The sequence below is a fragment of the Pseudorasbora parva genome, chromosome 7 (genome assembly GCF_024679245.1).
Source record: "Pseudorasbora parva isolate DD20220531a chromosome 7, ASM2467924v1, whole genome shotgun sequence".
NCBI classification, from domain to species: Eukaryota; Metazoa; Chordata; class Actinopteri; order Cypriniformes; family Gobionidae; genus Pseudorasbora; species Pseudorasbora parva.
In genome coordinates, this window is record NC_090178.1 from 43,789,746 (window position 1) to 43,811,783 (window position 22,038).

Genomic DNA, 22,038 nt, shown 5'->3' on the forward strand with positions numbered 1-22,038 from the left:
GTTTTTAGATGCTGTTTCGTGAACGAGACACGGAGGCAACAGCCAAACACGTCCATCAAGCGCATGTTCACATAGAACAACTATTGAAATGCAGCACAAAGCAGAAACCTGTAAAGAACTACTACTGTACTACTGTGTTTTAATGTTTGCATGATGGTGACAGGCTGAAAAGTGCTGTTATTGACTGTTTTTACAAAACATTATTAATATTACTATTTATGTAGACACATTTCTCTACAACAATACCTGGACCACAGACACACTCACTTACACACACACACACACACACACACACACACACACACACACACACAAACACGCACGCATGCACACACACAAACACGCCCGCACCCACACAAACACATACACACACACACGCACCTACACACACACTCATGTGCACACAGACGCATACACACTTCATTATTTAATCACACTGGTTTGAACTGACTTGAAATGATTTGAACTGTTTCTAGATTTACCATCTGAAACAAAAGTAAACTAGGTATGTAACAAGATTCCATCTTTAAAATGAATGAGAATGAATTAATTTTTTCAGGACACTTTTAATTTGCATTTGTTTGTTTAACTATTTTTACTGTACAAACTTTGCTGAAAACAAATGTCTTGCTTTGGTCAGCAATGGAAGTGTTCTGTTAACTAATTACTAAAACTAAAGCTAAAACATATACAAACTAAATAAAAATGTCTTCACAAAATGAAAGCTAAATTAAAAATTAAAAACTACAATGACCTATCATTGAACTACATTTATTTACATGTAATTAATAAAAGGTTTATAGGCTAGGTATTAATATCGTAAAACTTTCTTCAATAGAAGCTTATACCACTTGATTTAACATTACCTTCTGGGTCAAGCAGTCGTGTGACCCCAAGTTTTTGCTCAGCCACTGAAAATGCCTGTTCCAGGTTCTCCAGGTTGGACTGGTGGTACACTTTCGACATGTCGATAAGCCTGGGCCTGGTGAAATAAAGAGTGAAATAAACAAACCCATGTGGACCAGTAAGTAAGTGTGTATGAAATGCAGCAGAAAAAGTTTAGAGGACCTATTATGCTCTTTTACAAAGTCTTTTTCATGTTTGAATGCTCAAAAACACATTCTTTGTCACATATTTGACACTGATGCTGCTCCTCTCTTCCCAGTCTGTCAGTAACACTCTATTAGTTCCCGTCTCCATGAAGCCCCTCCTTCTGAAAAGCACAGTGTGCTCTGATAGGTGGACTGCATCAGTGTGCTGTGATTGGTCAACCACTTAGAGCTCATTTCGGAAATTTCTCACCCCTTAAAATTACCAGGAGTATCAACACACTACTAACAAACTCAACCAGGCCAGCCCCTTTATTTTGCATATGCTGTGGGTGGGAATTATTTAAATGAAGAATATTGTGACCTGTTCATTCCCGGAAGAAAACTCAAGAGTTGCATTTACACTAAGGTCCGATAAGTTACGGTAAGTTCATTTTATTTTAGCTTCAGGTCCATTAAATAATATAAAAAGATAGAACATTTTCATTTAAATACTGTATTATTAAAAGTTGAAATGAACATGAATTTAGATTAAAAATGCTTTTCCAATTTTAGTTCATGTTACCTAAAATGTATTTATCAAATAAAATATCTATATATATATAGAATGACTATATTTTTGTTTATTGGAGTCAGTGGATTTGATTATTGCAGGATAAAAATAGTCATTTCTAAATACTTGTTTCAGAGCAGAGGTAAAGTGACCACCTGCTCCATAAATCCAAAATAACATCTGTCTCCTGAGGGATGGAGCTATAACTGACATACCATAAATACCCAGAGATAGGAGCGGCTCGAAACAACACAGAGAGAACAGATCTATACACGAACACCAAAAGATTCTTAAAACATTAACACCTTTCTACACCATTAATGTATAAAGAGTTAGAAATGAAGGGAGCACCCAGTCATCTCTGTGACACGTATGCTGTAAGGCATGGCATAGGATTCTCCAGCGCGGTAATGAGAGTCTGCCGCGGTCACGTCGCCCATCCCGAAGCCTCCGTTGAACTGCCTCAGGTCCCTCTCTGAGCTCCAGTCTGGCTCATATCCCGTCTGAGAGTCCCCGCTGGAGCGAGCACCTGGACTCTGAGAGCCCCGGCCAGAGTCCAGGGAGCTTTCGGAGGGGATATCCTCGCACAGCATGATCACGCGGTCCTCCGTGTCGCTCGCAGATGCCACGGTGCTGCTCGAGCCGGCCCGACGCTTCTTAAAGGACAGACGCTTCTTCATGTTCAGCATCATTGTGTCCTGAACCCTTTGAAATCCTCTGTCCAACTAAATATTTCTTGAATTCTCCAATATCAATAATGAACCCTTCTGGTATTATCTATTCTTCTTTCCCCCAAATCCATCTGTTCCTAAAGAGCTCCAAAAAAAAAACCAAGTTGATGTTTGGTCGTTGTTTTTCGTACTGCAGGTGCTGCCTACAGAAGTCTCTTCCCAGTTTCTAAAAGGAGGCAGATCCTACAACTCCAATGGGTGTTCCTGGCTGACAAAAGCCTCAAATCCTGGCTGTTCACGTGAGGGTCATCAGGGCGTACCCAAGCTTTGCAGGTACACGTCCATGTTTCGGGAAAGGTGCCCTGCGGGGATGCCTGTCTCCGCTCCAACAGGCACCACACCTCACGGCATTTATCAGCTTTCCCTGCCTTCATTGTACACTTCTTTTAATACTACTTTCTTATTCGGTTTCACCCCGCTCTCTTTTGTCCTGGCGTCTGTATATGAGACACTCCCTCATTACAGAAAAACAGCTTTCACTTGGGCTGGAACTGTGTGGCTTCGTTTCCTTTTTGCAAAACATCATTTATTTGTAGAGTTGATATTCATTTTGTTCCAAACCACGTGGACTACAAAAAGACATTTTTAAGAATGTACATGCTCCTCTTTTCCATACAATGACATCAGACCATGGGCCGCAAACTCCACAAAGTACTCCACACAATTACTATATTTCAAGACTTCTGATGTCAAAGGAGCAGATTAAAATTATGTAATTTCATCCATAGTTCTCAAATCTCATTTGCATGTACAGAAATCGAATCATTATAGCTTCGAGCATCTCTGGCTCTCATGTGACCCTGATTATTAACCTTTGTTTAATGGAAAGGAGCAGCTCATAAATTCTGCATAATATCTTCTTTTGTGTTGGAAGAAGGAAAGTATGTTTAGAAGTATTTATATATTAGGTGCCGGTATGAACTGTCATGAATTTGACATGTGTACGCTCAGGGCGTTTATCTTGATGAAAATATGTGCTTCAGATCAGAACATTTCACTCCTTGGCATGAAGTACAAGTTTGATCAAGAGTGAAGCTCAATGTTGAGTGAGGTAACAACCTGATTAACACATTTCTATATTCCAACATCCAAAAGAAGGCTGTCATTTTGAGTATATCCAACTTATTTTATTTAAAAAAAATGTACTTATGACATTCCATCTTAATCTTAAGCTTTGGTGAAGAGGCACTTACTCATGTTTGTGTATTACAGCGTTGAAGAGTTTTCCGTCCCTCCAGCTCGTGGTGAAGTTATCGCAGCGGATACCGTGGTAACCGTCCACCATGCGCTGAGACCAGAGGAGCAGCTTTTCCTTGGCTGACATATCATCTGACTGACCGTTCACCTGGATATCTGAAATCTACCAGCCCAGAAAAATGAGTCTCATGGATTCAGTGACATGCAGTAGCAATATGTTTAGCGTAAAATTATCATTCCATAATTAAATTGGCTGATTTCTCACACACTTATGAACACTAAGTCATGCATTACAATGCAAATTATTGCCCCACTAAATACCATTGACCTCCTAAGACCCTTCCGAGACCCGTCGTCACACTCAATGCATGAGCAATGCGATTCATTAAAGGAAAATCCAATTACCTTGTAAACTCCCAGTTTGAAGTAGCTAAACAACAGTATCTGCCACAAAACAATGAGGACCTCAAATAGAAAAACTTAAAAGCGAATTTATAGACTAAATGTAGTCAAAAAACAAAAAACAAAAAACCAAAACAAAAAAAAAACAATCTGCATTATGCCTTTGTCTACAAAAAGTCACAATGCTATACTCCTGGCAACACAACAGTACTAAACGATGATTCTGTGAATCAGATTTCAATGAATCAGTTCCAAAACTGTAAACAAATACTGAAGTGTTCTGTTTTGCTATACAATGCTTGTTAGGGAATGTAGCGACTCAGGCGAATCAAACACACAATCGCCAGTTACATTTAACAAATATGTTGTGAAAGCTGTGTGCTGATGGACAGACCTTCCCCCAACACAACAGAGGGAGATTCTTCAGTCACCCTGGAAACCATCTGATAAGGTGTTTTATGGCCGGAAAGAATGTGGCCACATGAAGTCTTATACACAAAGAGTTTAAGACACAGAGCTTTTGCCTCAAATTATAGACAAACCATCTATAAATGAACATGCACCCCAGGACATTATATGTAAACACATAACTGTCTTGTAAAATGTTTATTCTGTATGGTATTTTGCATCTTTTTGTCTGTGTCTTAACAAAGTACTAGTTCAGATAACCTCATATATGTCATGTCTCCTATCAAATTAATGCTCACTTCACGACTTACACTTCCATGTATATCACTTATTCAGAAAATGCAGTGTGTGTTTGTTGCATTAATTATAGTATGAAGACTCAGAGACCCACTGAGTCGAACTTTCAAACAAAGGGCAATAAAATCTGCTGAGGAATTTCCCGCCGGGAAATCCCAACACTCTCATTGGTTAAGTCTAACCCTGGAGGGTGGGACTATTTCCAGACCTTAAAAAGACCAGAGAAGACAGGCTCTGCCCGCTCTTGCTCTCTTCTCTTCTCCGAAACTCTCTGGCTCTTACTTCTCCAACACCCACGGGGGGGGGGGGCTGGCACTTAAGCCATGCCACCAATGCAGGCCCTCCAAGCAGGCCTCAGCCCTTTCAAAAATCTTCTCTTCTACAATCCGATCTTCAAGAACACGAAGCATCGCTAAAGCAAACAGCCGCTTCCCTCCCAACCTCGGAAAGGACCGCCGGACACGCAGAGACACATACGCACACAAGCGAGAAGCCAAAACGAAACCAAAAAGAATGCAAGTATTCTTATTCTTACTGCTGTAAAGAGGGTGTGTTATTCTCCCGTTGGGATAAATTAACTCCGTGAAGGTCGTATTTGTTGAAGTGAAGGAAAGCTGTTTCTTACCCTCCCCCACTCTCTTTGTCTCTCTCTCTCCCTCACTCTCTTTGTCTCTCTCTCTCTCTCTCTTTTATCTCTCTCTAATTTCAGTCTATTCATTATTCTCTTTTATGTATTCTTTCGGGAATATCTATACTTCTACTCTCTTGATGCATATTTAGTGTGTACTTTCTGTGTGACCTGTAGTGTTATTTTTAGTCTGTGTTTATTAAACCTTCAAAAGACATTTAATGAGTTGAATCTGTTATTCTGCCACATACACAAAGTCAATGAAACTTGCGATCTGAACGTTACCTAACTGCTTATGCTACTATGTTAGTAAAGTAAACTGTATGACCATTTGAAATATTGAACTTATCCTGATCAGTAAAGTTAATGTTTCTCATGCGCTCGTAAAGCAGTAATCCATTATTGAGAATTGATTTGAAAAGTCTATAACTAATTTGCAGGACAAACTTAGTAGGATAATTTCAAGCAATTCCATAAAGGGTTACTTGTATTTAATTAAACAATTTTCCCTATCGGAAAATTTTAATACGTAATGAACAACTGGCAAATCATATTCATAAATTCATGAATATTGAATATTAAATCCCTTTTGAGTTAATTATTCCCCGAGACATTAAACTCATGAGTCGTTGTTGTTACAGGAAGTAGCTTATTACAGAAAAAGAAAAAAATACTAATGACCGTTTTAATGAAGATGTCCAATTCCAATCTGTTGACTATATCCAACTTTTGTGACGATCAGATTACATCTTTTAAAATTGACCCATATCTAACAACTGCATTTACAATATACACTTGGTGACAGAATCCAAGGTAGACGGACTGACCGGGAACATCTTAGGCCGAAAAAAAAACGCTGTGATTTGTAATGGACATGTTAAATGATAATGTAAGCTTTTGCTTTCTGTATCATCTTTAAAGGTGAGCAAAACAATGGTCTCTTAAGGCAGAGGGAAAAAAGAGGAGAGGCATTGCTGTAGCCTGGGAATTGAAAAGACTCATGTGATCATGTGGTCCACTGTTGCTTTTTTTTTTCCAATACATGGCGGCACGTTTCAGATTCATTTCAGATTTATTTCCACATATGTATGAGACCTGAAACCGATCGGAGAATATCAGAATCCATGTACTATTTCCATAATCCATATCTGATATGTGCCAAATGGGAGGAAAAATCTGAATTGGTATCATGTAATGTAAAAGTGGCCTAATGTAACAGAGGCCAGCTAGTAGTAGTTGCTGTGTGAGTAAACCTCACTCCTCTGACCTCAAGAGACGCTCTAGCGACTGATGCTATTGGTTGCAGCCTTTAGTCTCCTTGTTAGAGCGTCCGACTCTCATGCCGGTGGACCCGGGTCCGAGTCCCGGTCTGGACAGTAGAGGTTACACTAACTCACAAACACTTTTTACGGCTATTTTTGAACAAAATATGCTATCATGCAAATCATGAGTTTCACATGCCCTAAAAATTAATTAAAAAATGTGCCAACATATATAGAAACAATACATGTGTTGACATTAGTTTGATGTTATCTGCATGATTCTGTTTAGAATAGCACAAGATGGAGGAGCTGAGGAAGCGGGTTGAAACAGGCTTAAACTAAAGATATTGCATCTCAATTTGAGGAAATTAACCATATCCCTTAAAGAATCTGGTCCCCCTAATAAAATGACATAGTATAGACTACATTAAACAATCAGCATTCCTGATTTACATTAAATAGCATTAAATGTCAATCAGGACTGAATACAAGCGCATGGGAGGTTGGCACCATCTAAAACCCTGGTCATGAGACTCTCTTCTTGGTCAGGCTACCTCCAAAAATTTCTTCAAGGAGAAAGCTCTTTTCTTTCCAGGAAAGTGGGCAGAAGTCCACAAACCACCCCTACACTCTGCCTCTTCTGGACCAACCAAAAGTCCTGCCAACGTATTTCAACTGTCCGAGGAAATCATATTCTCTCAAAAGCTGGACGTCCCCAAGCAGCATATTCTCCTGATTTTGTGTCCGACTCCTGCAGCTGTAACATGACGAGTCTTTGTTTTGTTTTTTTAATTGTTTGAGGTGGAATAAATCAGTGTGTGGTTGTAATTAAACACATTGAACAACAGATTCCCATAATTAGGTCTAAAAAATTGCCTGGATATTAGATTATGAAATTAGATTAGATCGGAGACTTTTAATTCCTCACGGCGCCCAAAACACAGAACAGATCTTCATTTACAGAATCTTCATTTTTGCATACTAAGACTATTGTGGTTGAATCATATCGGATATTCCTCAGGTTATAAATCATATTTCATTGCTTGAGGCAGATACTGGTTTGAAGCGAAAATTATTGATGTTTGATTGGAAGGTGTAAAATTAATATGACCCAAGACAGACCCAAGTAAACCAATGATTGACCCAGATTGAAGTGATTGGCCAGACTGATTTGGAGCCCAGGAGAAGGAGGAGGTAAATGGTATGGGAACTTAACACTGACAGAATAGGAGACCTGGAAGTGAAGGATGATGGTCCATATGAGACCCAATGTCAGCTTTGGGTTTCCGTCCGCAATATCATCATTCCTGATATTCACCAGCTTGACCTGTGATTTCCAGAGAAGAACATCATTCACATTAGAGTTTAATTTGAGAGACTATCCAACAAAACACCATGTAAGCAAGATAAACAATAAAGTACTTAATATTTTGATCCAAACCTTGTATGACTGAATGTCACACTCAAGGAGTCATTTATAGCAGAATGTCCAAGCTACTCTTTTCCACACTATAAAAGTGACCACGACTGATGATGCACAACTTGGCTTTTTGTAATACTTTGTTGGTCAGTTCTGCTGTGGTCCCAATTAACTTTTGCTTTATGGAAGGGAGCAGCTTGGGCATTCTGCTAAACATTTCCTTTGTCAAAACATCTCCTTGCAATCCACGGAAAAAAGAAAATACAGGTTTGGAAACAAAAGAGGTTGCGTAAATAAGGACAAAAGCTTCATTTCGGAATAAACCATCCTTTTAATTTAGTTTGAAAGTTGAGTTGGTCTCATACCTGCCGGCGTCTCAGGAAATCCAGCGCTATCTGCACATTCTGCAGTTTATGGAACCGCATGCGTCCTCTCTCACGAGGCTGTGGAGACAGACAGAGGCCGATTGAGATACATAACACAAAGGATGAGACTGAGGCGTGTCCTTCAGCGCACAAACTTCTTTTGAAGGTCGAAATTAGGGAAAAATGAAAACGTGGAGCACCCTTATATGAAGCTAATACATATGCACTTTACTTCGATAATCTACTTTAGACATTCTACTAACTGTGATTATTTTTTGTCAACTAACTCTCAATAGAGTATTAGTATACTAGGCTTTGGGTAAGTTACAAAGTTACTTATAGTAATATGACTGTTTGGGGAGAATCAAAATAAAGTGTTAGCAGTATTAGCTACTAATACTTTAATGACTGGTAGTTGACATGTGTAGTGGCAAAGTTACTTATAGTTAGTAGAATGTCTAAAGCGGACCATCAGAACAAAGTGTTACTAGATGTATATGAACACAAAGAAAAGACAAAGACCTCATGAAATCAAATATTTTAGTCCACACCTGCTAGCATTGATGACATTTGCATGCAAGTGAACTTAAAACTAAATCTGTGTTTTGAATATACCAACTTTATCTTCCGATTCACCTTGCACTCAGGGGCATAAAACAATTTTAGTCCAATAAGCTCCACGCTAGAATGAGCATGTCCTCTACATAAACAATACCAACTTTGATATGCCCCGCCCCAACTTCCTGTTTAGGTAGGAAATACATCCACACAGATAGCTAAGAGAACTGCTCGTCATTTCATTGGGTCTTCAAGACTACAGTATATGACAGAAGTGATGGTCGTGTGGCCTCAGGGATGTAGTGTGGTTAATTATTGTGGATGAATGCTAAAAGTATTTGCATTATAGAAAAAAAAACACCTTAACCATCTGACACACCTTTTTATGCAAACACCTTTTCCTGACTAGAACACCTTTAAAATGTAGTCCAGACTGTAAGTATGTCTTGCGTAATAGTATTGTCCAGTACTAATTATCAATTATACACATTTTGCTAATATTCAGGGATTTAATTAGATATTATCTGCCAAATCGGTCACACACCCAAACTATGACGAGGTTCAGAGAGATGATGCGCTAAAGAGAGACAGCCTCAGTCATGCACAAGCACAATTGAAAAGAGGCTACTATAATGCTATTCCTACCAGTGAAATTCCAAATTAAAAGTCCCTAATATTAAAACAAGCTTGTTTTCCCCCCCAAACAGATCTTTCAAATAACAATTCTTAATGAATTTTTAACATTTAGCTCTTTATTTTAAAGGGGTGGTTGAGTGGGTTTTTCCTAGGCTTGGTTGTGTTTATGGGGCGCAGTATAACATGTCTTAATGCTTCTTCTTTTTTTTAAGCCGTATTTTTCTAATATTTGACTTTTATTCCACACCGCTGTCTCCACTGTCCTTTGAACGGCTCGTTTGCTTCCTGCCTTTATAGCCCCTTTCACACTGCGATTCTGGCAAATACACAGATAATGCGACATTTGTTCCCGGGCCGCTAGATTTGGTCCATTCACACTGCCAGCGAAATACCGTAATATGTGCGCTTTCACACACAACGCTTAATGGTCCCAGGTCGAGTTGACACGTGACATCCGGATGTGACGTATAATGGCGAGCGATCTCAGCTTCAGCACGGATAGTAAGGAGCTCCGTGGTCTCGACTTGTGTCCAGTTTGCGCACATTTCTGCTTGTTTAATTTTAGTTTCTTTTGTATACGAACACTCTCTGCGTTTAAAACACAGACTAGCTCTTCTGGCACTGCAGGGTTGTATTATTGAAAAAACAAGCTCTAGGAGTCGCACGATAACTACGTACACGTTGCGGCATTAGTTTGGGCTTTTGTTCACACAGCGCTCGTCCTGGGTCGAATCCCGCAATATTACTAGGTCCCCGACCTGGGTCGAATTCGGTAATCAATCCCGGGACGTGGTTGCTTTCACACAGAAGGCGACCCAGCAATGTTCCGGGAAAATTGCGGGTCCGACGTGCAGTGTGAAAGGGGCTTATGAAGCCCATCCCTCCGAAAAACACAATGGTCTTAGATTGGTTAGAGGGCCAAATGTAGTTCCCTGTATTTTTATTGGCTTAAGTGCCAAGCACAGGTTGTCCGTAAACACCACGCCCCTTACCATTACGGGCAGAAGTCACATCTGCGGAGACTACCAAGGGTTTATGATGTCACCAACCCGGATGAAGCTCGTTGTAGTCCAAACCAGCCGTTTTTGTAGGCAATAAACTTCCATAACTTTAAAAGACAATATCGCCGTTTGCATTGAACTTTCAGCGCTCTAACTTTGTAGATACTGTTTATGCTCAAGCAGCAACATTACACACTAACTAAAGTTAAAAAAGTGAAATCGCATGCAACCACCCCTTTATTCATCTGAGATACTTAGCATTGACAAACATAGCGTATATCTCTAGGAAGCGAATGAAAACATGACTACAACAAGACTGGCGGAAGTGACCATGCGCAAGCTAGCCACAGTGAGTGACCCATGCCAATGAAGCATCTACATCACTCACCAACCGGACGCTCCGCACAACGTCCCTCTCCCTCGTCTTGACCAAGAGAAGTGCAAAGAGAGCAGACAGGAGTCAAAGGGCAAAGGTCAGCAAAGAGATGGTGGGTCAGTATCAAAGCAAGATAGAATGATAGGCAGAGAAAGAGTTTAAAGAGGTGCCACACAGAGTAAAGAAAAGAGTGAAGTTAATGTCTCAGCTATAGCCAAGAAATTAAGCTGTATGATGGGATGTGTCAAGAACTTGAATCTGAACCCAGTGTTTTGGGTGTGATTCAACATAACATCTTTCAAATTGGAAGACGTATTCCAAGGCATCACCCATAAATATGGTGGGGTGTTCAGGTCTTCATTGACCTGGAGGTGTGGACCAGGATTTGTTTGAAGGCTGAGGGCAAGGTTAGAGGTTTGAAGGTGGAGAGGAATCTGAGTGGGAGCTGTGATGGGTCTTCTCTTGATTAGCCGTGCTGCATTAGCAGAAGCGAACTACAAAATAGGCCCTGTCCAAAATGGCACACTTCATGTGACTGTTGGGCAAGGCTACACAAATCCTGGCCTGGAGCGCCACTGTCCTGCAGAGTTTAGATCAAACCATGATCAAACTCACCAATCTTCAATTTTCTAGAAACTCTGAAGACCTTAACTAGCTTGTTTAAGTGTATTTAATTGTGATTGAAACTAAACTCTGCAGGGTAGTGACCCTCCAGGACCAGATTTGTCCTTTTCAGGTTCCCTTTGCGGCAGATGTGATACCTCGATGTGCACTTTTACTGAGCCCGCACTAAAGCGAGCGCCCCAGTCGATAGTCAAAGCCACATTATGGCCCTGTCCCAAATGGCACACTTACAGTCTTGTGGACTTACAATGACTGCATGCGTGTGCATGTGCGTTAAGTCCGAGACCGTAGGGTGTCCATTTGCCATTTTAGGTTTTAGAAGGGTGCTCGCAAGCACCTCTTTTACAGTCGATATGCTCCCTCAATGCACACTTTCCCGAGCCAGCATTGAAGCGAGCTCCGCAGCGGACTTCTTCCCAACGGTCCAAACTGTGGACTCATAGGAAGGCCGCGAGTGTTTACTGTACCCTTTGGGACAGGGCCATAGAAATCAGTGCAAGACAATCTGTAACACTCACCAGTGTTTCTCCGGAGAGGACCTCCAGAAGGGAGATCAGGTTATGTCCATCTCGGAGATCTTCGTACAGGTCATTCACATGACGCTGAGTCTGAGGATGGAGAAAAAGCAAATATTGTTTTATGAGTATGGCATTAAAAAAAATCACATCACCCCTGCAGTGAGATATTAGCAACTTAGAATGCATCATTAGTTTAGCGCAAACATAAAAAAAGACAAATTCTAAAGATTTCATTGCTGATGGATTGCACAACATTTTCATCAATTATCCTTCTCTCAAGTATATATTTTTTATTTACACAAAACCCTAAATTAGATGTTTGGCACAGTGTGTGAGGTGCTTTTTGGAAATCAAAGAAAAGTGGATGGTTTAAAAATACAAAAATCGGCCACATATATTCCAATTCCAAAACATTTGTGCTACTTATTTTGTGCTTTTTTGGAGCTTGGGCGTATAAATCAATATCCACTTTTCTAATACGGATAATAATAACAGTTGATTTAGAAAACTTTTTGAAACAAATGTTCATTTTTGGTTGCTCATCTAAAACTCCAAAGCCGCTTAAAGGGATAGCTCACCCAGAAATTTTGAAGAATACTGTACGGGTAACCAAACAGTTGATGGTACCCATTAACTTCCATAGAATGGGGGGAAATAACTATGGAAAACAATGGAGACCAGCAACTTTTTGGTTACAATCAATCTTCAAAAGACGAAATAAATGTATACAGGTTAAAAACAACTTGAAGGTGAGTAAATGATGATAGAACTTTCTTTTTTTGGGTGAACTCTCCCCTTAAGCTGGGCAGCAACTTCTAAATACAAGCATATATGTCTCTTATTAAGAGGATAAAAAACACTAAGTTCAAAAGGGATTTATTGATGCTTTGCTCATCGAGTACAGGATGGGGCAATGCATCGCTGCAGGCAGAAGTGCGGCCCACCTGCCTCACGTCAAAAAATATCTGTGACAAATGATTTATCGATTGTTTCTTTTTAAATCAAGCAAGTCAGATACAGACGCTGTATAAAACCTCATTAGGTTAGATCTCTTCTTGAATAATAAAACATATAGAAAATGTTTATTTGGCTGAAATGACAGACTGGGCTTCCTCAGGTATTTATCATGCAGCTCTGCCCAACATGCACTGCTGCAAAACACTGAATCAAGGAACAGTTCACAGGAACATATATATATATATAATTGGTGATCCATGCAGAGGACATGTGATAAGGCAGACTTTGGATTTGTTTTGCTGAACTGCATGAGACTAAGATCTTTTCGAGCTCTAACTGTGAACGTTGATCTACATTCTTCATGAGACAGCAGAAGAAATCGTCAGGTCTAAGCCTCGGGCGGGACAGGAATACTGTACATGCGTTTGAGAGAGCAGGGCCTGCTGGGACACGCTGACAGATGGACCTACCTCAGCTCTCCAGTGCTGGATGAATGAATGGAGCAGGAGAGGAAGAGAGGAAGGACATGAGGAGGAGAAAAGAGGGCAGGGAGAGTTCATTAGAAATGGAAGGAAGAAGTGAAGGTTGAAAATGAAGCACAACATTAGGATTAATATGGATGGATGGATGGATGGATGGATGGATGGATGGATGGATGGATGGATGGATGGATGGATGGATGGATGGATGGATGGATGGATGGATGGATGGATGGATGGATGGATGGATGGATGGATGGATGGATGGATGGATGGATGGATGGATGGATGGATGGATGGATAGATAGATAGATAGATAGATAGATAGATAGATAGATAGATAGATAGATAGATAGATAGATAGATAGATAGATAGATAGATAGATAGAGCAGAGGTCACACTGAGCCACTAGAGGTCTCTGTTGATGCACTGAATGTCAGTCTTACACAACATGTCCACTAGCAGAGCCTCACACACAAATGATATGCTATAATATATTATATCAAAGTTTGTGTTAAATTCATACACTGGAAAAACCCCAACACTGAAATAATCAACACCATACAGTAATACGTTTAATGTGTGCTGCCTCTTCCCATACTCGGCCTTTCCCTCACTCATCCTCGGCTCAATCAGCACAGAGCAATAAGAGCTCCATAAAGACTGATGGCAGAAACAAACACAGCAAACTGAGCAATCAGGGGTAAGTGTCTGTCAAGGTCAAACTCTAACGCTCAGTCAGCTAATGTGAATGTGTCAGTGTAGAACACAGTCTGACTCACAAACTGAAGGCCTTTATTTGACGGTATAAAGAGTAAAAACAAGACAGTCTGTTAAATCTTTCTGTTAAACATAAATGAAATATTTTTTGCACTGCTGCCAAGTAACAATAACAGGTATGGGGAATAAAGCAGTATGGAGATAAAGCATTTGATAAAGGTCCAAATAAAGCATTAAGCATAGTAGTAGTAGCATTATCAAAAATTATATATATTTATATATATATATATATATATATATATATATATATATATATATATATATATATATATATATATATATATATATATATATATATAAAAATTTATTTATTTATTCTCTATACAGCTATTTTAATTATGCTTGTGTATATTCTGATATTGCTATTTTTGAATTCTTACACATGGTATTCTTATTTCTTATGCATATACTGTAAGTTATCACTATTTTAATTCATTTCTATATAAAGCACTTTGAATTGCCATTGTGTATGAAATGTGCTATATAAATAAACTTGCCTTGCCTATTATGCAATGACAGATATTACTATCCAGATGGAGCAGATTTCTCAGGACACAAAATAATGTCTCTAAAACACAAATCAGAGAAGAAAAAGAGTCTGATTTGAATAAGGCTTTTGTTTAATCAGAGATAAGGGGTTTTAAATAAGACAAACATCTGCGCTGCACATGTGCTACTGTTGGCTGGACTGACAAGTGTTTATGCCCTGAATATGATATGAGAGCTGCTAAATGAATCCAGATGTTCTGGACATGCAGGGTTGCCTAATATCAACTATTTTGTTCTGAAGGGCTTGTTTTTCCCTCATCATCAGTGAATGAACAGGCTTGACTGATTTGTAAGAGTACAAATAACCTCCATTCGTGTCAAGTGTTACATCCTCATTATCGTTTTGTTTGGCTTTTCAGTGTCTGTCCATCTATCTTCTTCTAGACAATGAGATTTATAACCTGTGTGGACAGGATATGACCTGCTTCCCTGCAAATATCTGTCCTCACCTAAAAGAATCCCAGAGCTGAAACAGAAATCATATTCAGACTAACAGCTGTTACAGCTCCCAATCTTAAAGTCTCTTCCATTTTAGTACACACTCGTGTGGCACAGTGGTTACGAATGCTGCTGCTAAACATGAGCTTGGGCAAATGACCATAAACTGGGAGGAATTTGGCAAGTGGTTTAAATACCTTTACGTGTAATGCATTATAAAAGAGATTTAACGCAGTAATTATGCACCTTATAATGAATTGTATGATCCCATGAATCGTTTTAATAATAGTTATAATGCATTATAATACATATCTATTCATTGTTACACCCTTAGGAAGTACAGTGCAGTAAAACACATGACAACCAAAATGTAACAAGGAATCTGCAAATATTATAATGCATTTTAACTTTGGTTGCACGTATTTATGAAAATATATAATGCATTATAATTCATTATGAATACCTTTATAATAAAGGCTTTAAGGCATAAAAAAAAAATAATTTGCCAAGGCAACATTTCTCATTTTCATTTAGTTTAACTTGATGTACGTTGGGATATGTTTGCACTACAACGCTGTTTTCACGTTAACAAAAGTTTTCGTGTAAAATATATAAACATTTAGTGTTTTTTTGTATACAGGTGGCAACATTGTCAAAATGATCCCCATTCATATCTGAGAAAACGATTTAAAGCGCTGTATTCTGCTGCCAGGCCAGTAGTTGGCGATCTTACTTTGTAAAGAAACTACATCCATCATTTTACACTGTATACGTTTTTTTGCACTGTAAAAAAAGTATATGATCAATATGATTTTACATTGCTTTAACTCATCAAAAGTTAAGCAAATTTCAACTTAAAAAAAAAAAAAATATTTGTCAGTTTAATGTAATTTAAGTTTAAATGACTTAAACATCCAAGTTGACTGTATTTAAAAATGAAAGGCAGCACTTTCCTTTTACAGGGTAATTTTGCAGCCCCTGAAACAAATCAAAATGAATAAAAACTATGAAGACAAAAAAAAAACACTTAAAAATGACCAAAACAAATAACAAAATGACTAAAATTATTAAAAGAATGATTAAACATGTTAAATTACAAATTAATTCAAAATATTATAATAAACTCAATAACAACATGGTTTTAAAAGACACACAAACGTAAGACGTGTCAACAGAATGGTAAATAAATTGTGATTGTTCTTATTTTAGCACTGGCTGTTTACTCGTCTTCAGTAGGCTTGAGAATGTTTTAGTTTGTACTGGACATTATTTAGGCTAGTGTTAGTTTAAGTAACAACCTGCTTCCAGCAAAAGACTCTATACCGTAATGTATATTGTTATTGTGAAATAAAAGTACTCATCTAATGATATTAGATGTTGGTCATATTTGCCAATATAATATAATATAAAATACCCCCATTGTGCCCATGATCAAGACACTAAAACATCCGTAGGTTCCTTCGGGAGAATTGATGTACTGCATACTTGTATTGGATTTGCATTGGATTTGCCAGTTAAAATGATTGTAATCAAACTTTAAAACCAAATTTTAACTTGATAAATTGCAGTAAAAATAACATTCATGTACCTTTATCAAGTGTTTGTTCACCCATTTTGTGAAAGTCTTCTTTTGCACTCTGTCCCGTTCATCTGCAAAAGATAAAGAAAAATACATATTTAACACACTTCAGCAGTGTTTAGAGAAAATGACTGGATCTGAAAGGATTTAAATTTGTCATTTTAATGTTAAAACACTGTTGATTTTTAAAATACACTTTTGAGGTTAATTTTTGATGTTGAACCCCATATTAATATGCAGACAACTATAAATAAGCCCTTCGTAGATTAATTTCCCTGAAAAGTGTAACACTGTCTCTGTGATGCTTTCAAAACATCTCAACATCTGCTAGTTTGAGTATCACGACTAGCTCAAAACAACAATACTGATGGACTGAATGCTCTGAGTTTTCTCCAAACACAAATGTTTAACGTCCTTTCTTCTAAATTATGACATGTATCTGAGTAAAAGTGCTTCTCAAAAAAGAACAAATGTAGGACAGGGTTGGATTTGTCCATTGGAAATTGAAATTGTGGTTTGCTATTGGTCAATCTCATGTGAGTGACAGGTTGCCCCGCCCTCACGCCAGTAAACACATCATCAGAGAAGAGATGTCACTGCAAGAGCGAGGGGAAGTTACATTAATGGAAGATTATGAAATTAAAAAATAATAATAATGTGCACAGATACATCATTTAGAATAAATACAGCAATATACAATGGTGAAACTCCATGTGAAGAGAGAAGTTGGAGTGATTTTAAATCAGTTCTTTGTGTGGGAATGCCTCACATCTCCTACCAAGCTTAAACACGGGCGCAGCCACGTGAGCAAGGCGATCTCTCTGTAAAGCTGGAGAGTGATGACTGCAGGAAGTGTCTAGACAGCGCCATTGTCTGTCACGTTACACACAAAGGAAAAGTGGTGCGAGGACTCAAGTGCAGAAAAGGATATATTTATTTATAACAAATAAAACATAAATACAAAACAAACACCCACGAGGGGGCAAAACACATAATAGAACATAAACTTAAACTCAAAACATACCAACAGAAGTCACTGGGGGAACGGGAGACGCAGACATTACACAAGGATCCAACACAGACTGACAAACACAAGGAGCTTATAAGGGGAAGAAATCAAGAGGGAACAGGTGGGGCAAATTAACCAATAATCAGATAACAAGGGGGAGGGAACTGACAGGGACACGAGCACATGCTCAACATAACAAAACCCACAAGTGCACACAAGACAGGACAGGCATGTGACATTACCCCCTCCTTAAGGAGCGGCTACCAGACGCTCCACTAGGGACGGGAGGGACAGACCCGGGCGGGACGGGAGGGACAGACCAGGGAGGGACGGGAGGGACAGACCAGGGAGGGACGGGAGGGACAGACCAGGGAGGGACGGGAGGGACAGACCAGGGAGGGACGGGAGGGACAGACCAGGGAGGGACGGGAGGGACAGACCAAGGAGGGACGGGAGGGACAGACCAAGGAGGGACGGGAGGGACAGACCAAGGAGGGACGGGAGGGACAGACCAGGGGGGCACGGGAGGGACAGACCAGGGGGGCACGGGAGGGACAGACCAGGGCGGGACGGGAGGGACTGACCAGGGGGGCACGGGAGGGACAGGGGAAACAGACAAGGAAGGAACAGACAAGGGAGGGGTCAACAAGGGAAACATGGGGAAAACAAAAAGTTCAGGAGGCCATGGTGGCACACAAAGTTCGAATGGCCAGGATGGCCCGCCGAGGTCGGGAGGCCCACCGAGTTCAGGCGGCCCGCAGAGTTCAGGCGGCCAGGGCGGCGCGGTGAGAGCAGGACTCCTGGGTGGTGCGGTGAGTGCAGGGGGCGCCAGGGAGGTGCGGTGAGAGCAGGACGCCTCAGCGGCGCGATGAGAGCAGGACGCCTCAGCGGCGCGATGAGAGCAGGACGCCTCAGCGGCGCGATGAGAGCAGGACGCCTCAGCGGCGCACGGAGAGCAGGACGCCTCAGCGGCGCGATGAGAGCAGGACGCCTCAGCGGCGCACGGAGAGCAGGACGCCTCAGCGGCGCACGGAGAGCAGGACGCCTCAGCGGCGCACGGAGAGCAGGACGCCTCAGCGGCGCACGGAGAGCAGGACGCCTCAGCGGCGCACGGAGAGCAGGACGCCTCAGCGGCGCAGGGAGAGCAGGACGCCTCAGCGGCGCAGGGAGAGCAGGACGCCTCAGCGGCGCAGGGAGAGCAGGACTGCTCAGGGGCGCAGGGAGAGCAGGGCGCCTCAGCGGCGCAGGGAGAGCAGGGCGCCTCAGCGGCGCAGGGAGAGCAGGGCGCCTCAGCGGCGCAGAGAGAGCAGGGCGCCTCAGCGGCGCAGGCAGGGCGTTGGGGAAACTTCTCCAGTCCAGCAGTATCCACCGGCACTGGGACCACCGGAATACGATCTGCTGGCATTGGGACCACCGGAACATGATCTGCCGGAACTGGGACCACCGGAACACGATCCACCGGCACAGGGACCACTGGAACACGATCCACCGGCACAGGGACCACCGGAACACGATCTGCCGGAACTGAGACCACCGGCACACGATCCACCGGAACTGGGACCACCGGAACTGCCTCCGGGGCTTCGGATAAAGCCCTGTGCTCCTTCCACGCATGCAGGACTGCCACCACAAAGCATCCCATCACAGCCCTCCAGGCCGTTTCCGGACTCGGGACCACCGGAACGGAGTCCACCGGCACAGGGACCACCGGAACATGATCCACCGGCACAGGGACCACCGGAACACGATCCACCGGCACTGGGACCACCGGAGTGGTGGATGACACCCTGTGCTTTTCCCAAGCATGCAGGACTGCCACCACAAACCCTCCCATTACGGCCCTCCAGGCCATGTCCGGACTCGGGACCCCCGGAACTGGCACCGAGGGAGAACTTCTCTGCTGAGTCCTCATTGTATGGTTGGATCCTTCTGTCATCCACCGGCACAGGGACCACCGGAACACGATCCACCGGCACAGGCACGGAGGGAGACTTCCTTCTCCTCCTCCGTTTCAGGACCACTGGAACACGATCCGCCGGTACTGGGACCACCGGAATACGATCCTCCGGAATCGGGACCACCGTAACACGATCCGCCGATACTGGGACCACCGGAATCCGATCCACCGGCACAGGGACCACCGGAACATGATCCACCGGCATAGGGACCACCAGAACACGATCCGCCGGTACTGGGACCACCGGAATACGATCTGCCAGCAAAGAGACCACCGGAATACGATCCACCGGTACTGGAACCCCTGGAATCGGGACCACCGGAGCAGGCACGGAGGGGGCTTTTCTCCTCCTCCTTGGTTTCGGGACCACCGGAGCAGGGACCACCGGAACACGATCTGCCGGTACTGGGACCACCGGAATACGATCCGCCGGCATTGGGACCACCGGAATACGATCCACCGGCAAAGGGACCACCGGAGCACGATCCACCGAAACACACACCATGGAAGGACTGGGGCCCAGGAAGTAGACGAACTCCCAGAACCCCAGATTCCCCATCCTGTCCATCACCCCTGGAGAGAGGGGCATGTCGAGGCAGAGGTTAAAAGTCTCCTTCCACTCTGCCTCGTTGAGCCCAAGATGTTCCACCTCCTTGAGGAACAGTCCTGAAAACTCTTGTACATCCGACCCCTGTTGCCGGATGTACTTCGAGTTGAGGTGTCGCATCACCCGCAGTCTCCTCCCGAACTCCATCAAGGGAGAAAAAAAAGGAAAACAAATAACAAAGAACAAGTCCTGCTGAGTCCTCAGATGGTTGGATCCTTCTGTCACGTTACACACAAAGGAAAAGTGGTGCGAGGACTCAAGTGCAGAAAAGGATATATTTATTTATAACAAATAAAACATAAATACAAAACAAACACCCACGAGGGGGCAAAACACATAATAGAACATAAACTTAAACTCAAAACATACCAACAGAAGTCACTGGGGGAACGGGAGACGCAGACATTACACAAGGATCCAACACAGACTGACAAACACAAGGAGCTTATAAGGGGAAGAAATCAAGAGGGAACAGGTGGGGCAAATTAACCAATAATCAGATAACAAGGGGGAGGGAACTGACAGGGACACGAGCACATGCTCAACATAACAAAACCCACAAGTGCACACAAGACAGGACAGGCATGTGACATTGTCAAGCAAAGACAAGCGCAGGATTGGAGGGAAGAAAATGTGCTGCATTTTGAGGCCTCGGGCTGGGAAATTTGATCATGAAGGCAGAATAGCTTTAATCCTAAATATGCGTCACCAGACACACCCACAGCCTGCAGAATCATGTTCCTTCAGCAAGAGAACATGATCCATACTGCTGTCTCATTCACATTACCAGCACTTGCATTTGTCATCATTACCGGAGAACATAGTGTGTTTTAATAAAACTTAGAGTTAGACACACTTCATATAATAGTTATGTTTTATGTTTACTTACATTGTACATACCTAAGAAAGTACTGGTCATATAAGGCAACTACATGGGTGAAGGTTAGGTTTAGGGTTAGTATATTACCTAATTATTACAGAGTTACTATAATAAGTGCATGTAAATAAACAGTGCGGCCTATATAAGTATTATATGCATTGGATGTTGGTGCACTGTACATTGAAAGTACTTGCATTTTATTTGTAGTAACACCGTTAACTTTATCCACTTATAACCATAACCCAACTTTTACATTAAAACCTATAATCCCTATAATCCTAACCCTGCATTTACTTCTAAACCCAACCATACCTCAACCTCATTGGCAGTGCAAGTGAAAACAACATGTAGCTACAAAGTAAATCCACATTGCCTGCTAACCGATAGTAGTTAAGGCCACCAAATATATCATTCACACAATGGCAGTAATACGAATATAAAACTAATATTTTCTGGTAGTCTTTTATAGAGCTTTTTAATACACCTCTTTCTGAGGGCAAGAGCTAGAAGAAAACTCAAATCAAATCATCTCAGCTGGGCATCAGTTCTCAGGGCGGTGTACAGCACCATCCATATCTTGAAGGATTGTGAGCCCAGATCATGCTTTGAGGATTCAAGGACTGAAAAACCTTTAACCTGTTAGCAGTCAGTCACAATGTTTTTGCCAAGTAAGACATGTTACTGGGTCAACATATTTTGTTGATCCAGGAACAACATTACTAACCCTGGTTGTAAGCCTAAACTTGACACTCAAATCTGAGGTTGGTTGATCTGGTT

At 41.7% G+C, this 22,038-nt stretch overlaps 1 protein-coding gene across 9 annotated transcripts in view; it reads right to left on the reverse strand.

Annotated features, from left to right (window-relative positions):
• The window catches only part of plecb (plectin b), a 212,929-nt gene that overhangs the window by 41,779 nt on the left and 149,112 nt on the right, over window positions 1–22,038 (reverse strand). For 4 of the 9 annotated variants that reach the window (XM_067449299.1, XM_067449302.1, XM_067449297.1 and 1 more), the window contains 6 exons: window positions 16,818–16,879; window positions 12,026–12,115; window positions 8,313–8,390; window positions 7,762–7,854; window positions 3,527–3,693; window positions 867–982 (listed from right to left, as the gene is read on the reverse strand). In XM_067449299.1, the coding sequence (XP_067305400.1) occupies window positions 867–982; window positions 3,527–3,693; window positions 7,762–7,854; window positions 8,313–8,390; window positions 12,026–12,115; window positions 16,818–16,879 (606 nt within the window). Of the gene's footprint in view, window positions 1–866; window positions 983–3,526; window positions 3,694–7,749; window positions 7,855–8,312; window positions 8,391–10,895; window positions 10,932–12,025; window positions 12,116–13,452; window positions 13,468–16,817; window positions 16,880–22,038 lie in introns of all 9 variants that reach the window. The other 5 variants (XM_067449298.1, XM_067449294.1, XM_067449296.1 and 2 more) reach the window with 3 other exon arrangements.